Raw genomic sequence first — 6,139 nt, 5'->3', positions numbered from 1 at the left:
TAATACTATTCCTTATTTTAGCACGGAAAAAAAAGTATCATATTATCTCTGCTCATACAATTATTCGTGCACCAAACACATTTGTTGTGTATTTAGAGTACCATTTTCAGTCATATATGGTGATCAAAGTAATATTATTACGCACGAAGTCTCGATTTGAGTACGTTTTGATCAGCATCCGATTCATTTATCTTATCTTTTCACGGGATATAATAGTTTAACACGTTAGAGAAGATTAGAGAGTCAAATAGTCAACTATATCATGTATTATGAACTCTAGAATCATAACGCGTTAGATCAAGAACAAGTCAAGACGAGCACTGTCAAGCCCAGTCACCGCATGTACAACATCAATAAGAACCCCTCGGATGCACACATACAAATCAACACAACATGGTTGACTACATGTACAAATCCTAATGCCGCGATCTAAAAGACTACATTCGAGAAAAAGAAATATAACCCAATAGTAGCCGAATAAATGGACATGACCATGATGACGTGGCAGTGTGAAATGCATATTTTTGATCATTTTTTCGGGCTATCTTTAGCAGCAGGAACTTGTAAGTCCATGTCAATGAGTGTAAAGTCATAAGGTTCAGAAGCTGAATTTGCAGCATCGGCCATTAAAGATGAATTCATTGCCTCCGCTTTTGGTGTTCCTTGTACAGAGCTAGGGCTTTGTGTGGATGATTGTGTGCCATCTGTCTTGTTTGATGCAAAAGATTGTTTGTTTTTCCTAACGTTTTCCATTTCGGACCCTTTTGGGACAAAGGTTTTTGTCCTGTATTTTGTTGCACCTTCATCACCAGTGTCACTACTATGATTGTAGAGTACATAATCATGGTAAGCAGGTGCAAACTGCAATAATAGTTGAATGACAGGATGATTATAATCTTGAACTGCCAAAAGTTTCTTTCCATATCAAAACTATAAGTGACAAGATGAGTGGGTCAGGTTGGTTGGTAAGTGTTTAGACAGATTCATTATTTTTGTAAGGGTTGGTTGTAGAGGATAAGTTATTTGGATAATGCTAACTACAAGAATATACAGATTTAATAGGTTTATGAAATAATAATAATGACGTGTTTGACCCAAAACGTTTTTATGCAGAACCTTTTAAACTATCACCCAACAATTAGGTGCCAAATACAAATACAAATATTATTTGAATAAGATATAACTTTCAGATAGAGAAAATAAAACAAATTTAGAGGTTTACACCTTGGGCTACTAGTGCCCTTTTCGACCCATTTCATTTATAAGTAATTTCTTTAGTTTTACCATTGACCAGTTAAGATCAAACATAACATGAATCAAATCATAAATAGGTAAATGGGTCAAGATTGCAAGCTCTAATGTTGAAGTGTATAAAGCAGAACAGACCTGGTGAACAGTGTCATGATAGAAGTCGTTCAACATTAAAGCATGTGCGAGACTGGCTCCAAACCCGCGGGAAGCACCAATATTGGCACCAGCATACTCTTTGTATGGAAAAGCATAAAGATGACCAACAGCTGCAATAAGCATCTCAAAACAAATTATGAAGTTTTGAAACTCAGCAGCTTCCTCTGGATCTTTTATATGTCCGGATTTTGCAGCAAGGAAAACCAAAACGCCCTGGAAATAAATATGATTAACTGAAAATTTCAGAAAATAAATAACATATAGAAGTCTGCACCACACATTAAAACGGTCATTAACTTCTACGGTAATTAAAAACAGAAGACCAGTCATCTACTTTAGGGGTGTCAAATCAAACCATCTGATTATAAACTGGGTCGATTTAGAAGGTTTTATTTCTCAAGGGGTAAACATGTAAAAGAAGAAATTAGGCTCAGATGAGAAAGGGCCGAATTGGTCATAAGTCACATGTAGACAATTTTATTTAGCATAAGATCTTCTGGCTCACATGTAGAGAAACTTAAAAAGAACGGTAAAAAATATTGGGTCATTAATAATTAAACCCATCAACAGAAGAAAGTCGAATCTCAATCTCATCGTATATTCAAAAGCATAAAAAGTACGGTAGTTAAAATGGTACCTGCCAATATGTCAAAAAGACGACACTCTTAATAATGATGAACTTTGGAACTGGATTATATGGTTTGAGTAGATCCCTGCATGCTACATAAAACAGGGCCAATGCATACAATGCCATAGAGTACGAAATTGTGTATATAATTGTGATATATAGGTACGACTGTTTAGCACTAAAGTTTCCATGTTGGTATTTCCCCTTTGCATAAAGAACAAATGTAACTGCCACCAAAATAGGCTTAAGAATCACAAACTGCAAACACCCTTGTTTGCATCTTCGTATAAAACGCCTGTAATAATATTCAAAAAACACAATATGATATAACTGATATGAAAGGAGTCACTTATTTGACAAAACAGAGTCGATGGTAATTGACACATAAAAGTAGAACTGACCCGTCTAAGGGAATTGGAGGGAAGCAACATGTCATCAAACACCAGTTGGGCTTAAGAACACGTCCAGTGAGACTTAAAACGACAGCACCTGGACCACCTACCCATTCCAGGCACAGTGACAAAAAATTGTATATAACCCAAGCTTCATATCTGAAATGATATACACAGTATATACATCAAATGGCTTACATATCAAGTAAATGAAACCAGCAGAAAACATATAAGACAAATCCATAACTTCAAAAAAAAGTAATCATATGCACAAAGACTGGTGTAGAAAAGAACACATTTATCCCAATTAAAACTTCAAAAATTAACAAAAGATACACTACTAGCATCCAACATAAACTCATTTACCTCATAAATCCTTATAAGATAAACATAAGAAGTGCGCATTTATAATTGGAAAAAGGTTCTTGTCACCAAATAATTGCAGCAGTCCAAACCCATAAACCTCATATTTAGATTCGTGTGACGTATATTAAAAACTAGGTCTTTTTCATCAACCAAAATATGTTATATTGGCCCTTCTAGGCTTCTAGTTTGAGTGAGTAGTTCATATTGTCAATTTATACAGCTGTAAGTGGATTTTATATATGTAGGGCTAGTCTCAACAGATATCAAGTATGCTAATATGATTACAACATTGCGCTGTACAGTTCACATGCCTACTTGACTAGTCATCTCTATAACAGTATAATGAGCATTACAGAACATTAATATCTTAATCTGTGTAAAAAATGTATCCGTTTACAACTAAAGTATAGTATACTCACATTTCTCGAATAGAATCAAAATAAATGGAGCTCTCATTGAAGATAAGAGACAGGAAAGATGTCAATGCATAGACCTGTCAAGCAGAACAAATTAAAATGCATTATTTTCATGCAAGAAACGGTAAGTGAGTAACATGACAAATTGTCAAACCAATGTAAAAGCATTCACAATTGATAATACTAACAATGGTATAATATGTGAGTTGGCTTCAATCCTAGCTCAATAATAACTTTATTTTCTAGCCAACTTATAAATTCATCTCTCACATACACAAATATAATATGCAGATCCACCCTTTTATTTGAAAGTGATGATACTATAATTAACAATGATATAAATAACAGCTTCAGCACATCAGCATATGTTTAGATACGATGTTGTTATTTGCTCATGAAAGAAAATAACTGAAAAGAATAAGCCTTCGGGAAGAACAGTTTTTAAAATCAATATAAAAATTGCGGAACTAGCTGAAGAATATTATTGTATCAATGCTTGAATTGACAAAAGCAAGAAAATATGATTGCGGAACTAGCTGGAGTTTTTTTTTCTTTTCTTCACATAACGGAATTCATGGATCTTTCTGGCCGGAGGTCCTTAGGAAGCAGCCTCTCTGCCCCCTATGCCCCCTAGTATAGGGAGGGACGACTTCTTTTACCCGCTGACCGTTAGGTAGCCGTGGGTGGAGGAATGACTTCCCTTTTACTCTAGGGTAGAGGAAAGACTGTCTACATCTAACCTCCCCATACTCCACTTTGGTGGAATTGGGTAATGTTGTTGTTGTTGTTGTTGTTGTTGTTGTTGTTGAAGAAAATATGAAACAGATATCATAAGCTTTCTGTTTATATCAAGTGTCATCAACAATGTCAACAAGTCATTATCATTTTCTACTTTTGTTTATCATGATTTACACAATACACATCACCAACTCTAGTTTATAGCCACAAGCCCACAATGTTTAGTCAGCGAGGCTGTTCTGAATTGTAATGCAATCCTTAACCATATATGAGATGTATTGTGAAAACAAGGGCACGAAGAATGTATTCAATACATACATGCGCAAAATTCATATGAACAGGGTAAAAACTTAGACATGTAATGATGCCAACTCTCAACTTAGGAAAGCAGCCAAAAAAGTAAGTCGTTTTTACAGCATAAGCATCTGTTAATCTCTTTGAGCATCTACCCTTCAGGATTCATTTTACGGATTCAATTTTTATTTAGGATATGCATTTTCTTTAGAACGTGTAGATTATGTTTGCAAAGTAAACTTTCGGTCAAGGTTTGTTGAAAATCATTCACCCAAAGACTAATGTCATTATTTGATTATTCTGCAGTTTTACAAAGTTATTCCAAAATAACACATCATGCATCTTTGGTGTACATTCAGAGTAAACGGATATTGTTTTCCATGGGAGGGCGAGTATTTTTACTCAGATTCACAAGATGAACGCGGCCTAATCAAGGTGCGAGCATAGTTTCAGGCAGTAACATACAGTAATTTTCTAGCATATGTAAAAATAATTCTGACGATGGATAGATTACTTACAGGAACCATAAAAATAATTCTGACGATGAATCGCTGATAAGTAGGTTCAGTGTAATTCAAAAGATGTCTATAAATGTGAACAAGAGCCAAAGCAATTGCCCCAATTGTGCAAGGCAATGCTATTAATATATAGTAGATTGGCGCCATTTTTAATCCCCTGAAAACACAAACCTCAATTCATAATTCATAAACAACAACATTATCTGAAATCAATGTATAGAAATACAGATTTAAACCTAAAATTAGATGTATACAACCAGAATTCTAGGGTTTTTTGTGAAAATCACGTATCAAAGTATTTAGACTGCACGTAAATAAACCCTAATAAATCTTATAAACATTACACGTAGGGATTAATATAATACAACCATGATTTGGTGAATTAATGTAGATATGAATATATAAAATGATAAATGAAAGGGAAATTAGGGGGAACCTGTAGCCGATTAAATCGGGGGGAATGAAGATGATTGCATATAATAAGAAACAATAATAATGTGTGCGAAGAAGATTCGATGTTAACAATGGCGGTGTTGAGTAGTGGCGTTGCGATGTGATTACAACATCGGAATTGTATCTGTCAATGATGAATCCATGTTTCTTTCTGGTATGAAATAGCTGTACTCACAACGTTTGGTTAAACTCATGAAATACAGTAACTTCTTTATTCTCGGATCTAATAACAACAATTTCTAATTACACATAATTACGCAGATAGTCCCCTGTGGTTTACCCTAATTTGTGACGATAGTCCCTAAAAATTTATTTTTGCAATAGTAGTCCTTGTTATTGTAATTTTTTACATAGATCATCCGTATGTTAAAATAATTGTTTAATTTCTATGTTAACTTGCGTCACATCCGCAAAACATGAGGGTATTTTAGTACGTTTTTCTTTCTACTTAAATAAACGTAAAAAATTTGCATCTTGCTCCTAGATCTCCTCACTTCATCCATCACACTCTAAAATGTTTATGTTTATGTTAAATGTAGGTGAGAGCAGTAATGGAACTTGAACTCGACTACAGATAAGGCGATTGCTTAAATCTAATAAATTTTTCATTGACATGGGTTAAACACTAATGGAAACATTATTTTTTAGTAATTTTTTTAAGTATAAATTTTTTTCTTATTGAAATTCAGATGAGGCGTAGTAAATGAAAAACTAAAGGGAAAGAGAGCAGGTGAAAGAAAACGAAAGATAAAGAGTAGGTGAAAGGAAAACTAAAGGGAAAGGGTTAGGAAAACTTAAAATAACTGATTTACTCTCATGTGTCTGGCACATGACGAAAAAAATTTAACGATTTTTTGACATATGGACGATCCACGCAAAAAATTACTGCAACTTGAAGGACTACCAATGCAAAGCCCGAGTTTACAA

At 34.3% G+C, this 6,139-nt stretch overlaps 1 protein-coding gene across 1 annotated transcript; it reads right to left on the bottom strand.

The window, feature by feature from the left end:
* Window positions 1–274: 274 nt before the first annotated feature.
* LOC139885639 (uncharacterized) lies at window positions 275–5,379 on the bottom strand. The gene is made up of 7 exons (XM_071869388.1): window positions 5,196–5,379; window positions 4,760–4,916; window positions 3,213–3,286; window positions 2,437–2,586; window positions 2,045–2,330; window positions 1,387–1,620; window positions 275–861 (listed from the first exon to the last, which is right to left on the bottom strand). The coding sequence occupies exons 2-7, from the start codon at window positions 4,904–4,906 to the stop codon at window positions 529–531; spliced, it is 1,224 nt and encodes a 407-aa protein (XP_071725489.1). The 5' UTR covers window positions 4,907–4,916; window positions 5,196–5,379; the 3' UTR covers window positions 275–528.
* Between the last annotated feature and the right edge of the window lie 760 nt (window positions 5,380–6,139).

The sequence above is a fragment of the Rutidosis leptorrhynchoides genome, chromosome 1 (assembly GCF_046630445.1).
Source record: "Rutidosis leptorrhynchoides isolate AG116_Rl617_1_P2 chromosome 1, CSIRO_AGI_Rlap_v1, whole genome shotgun sequence".
In the NCBI taxonomy this organism is placed as follows: Eukaryota; Viridiplantae; Streptophyta; class Magnoliopsida; order Asterales; family Asteraceae; genus Rutidosis; species Rutidosis leptorrhynchoides.
Note: the sequence above shows the minus strand (reverse complement) of the source record. Positions and strands in the feature narration are given on the sequence as shown.

Excerpts from the sequence above, each read along its gene's own strand:
- LOC139885639 (XM_071869388.1), bottom strand. The coding sequence starts at position 4,906 with ATGGCGCCAATCTACTATATATTAATAGCATTGCCTTGCACAATTGGG. Across the intron at positions 3,287-4,759 it reads GAATTATTTTTATGGTTCCT|GTCTATGCATTGACATCTTT; the intron begins GTAAGTAATCTA and ends TCTGCTTGACAG. Across the intron at positions 2,331-2,436 it reads CCTCCAATTCCCTTAGACGG|GCGTTTTATACGAAGATGCA; the intron begins GTCAGTTCTACT and ends ATATTATTACAG.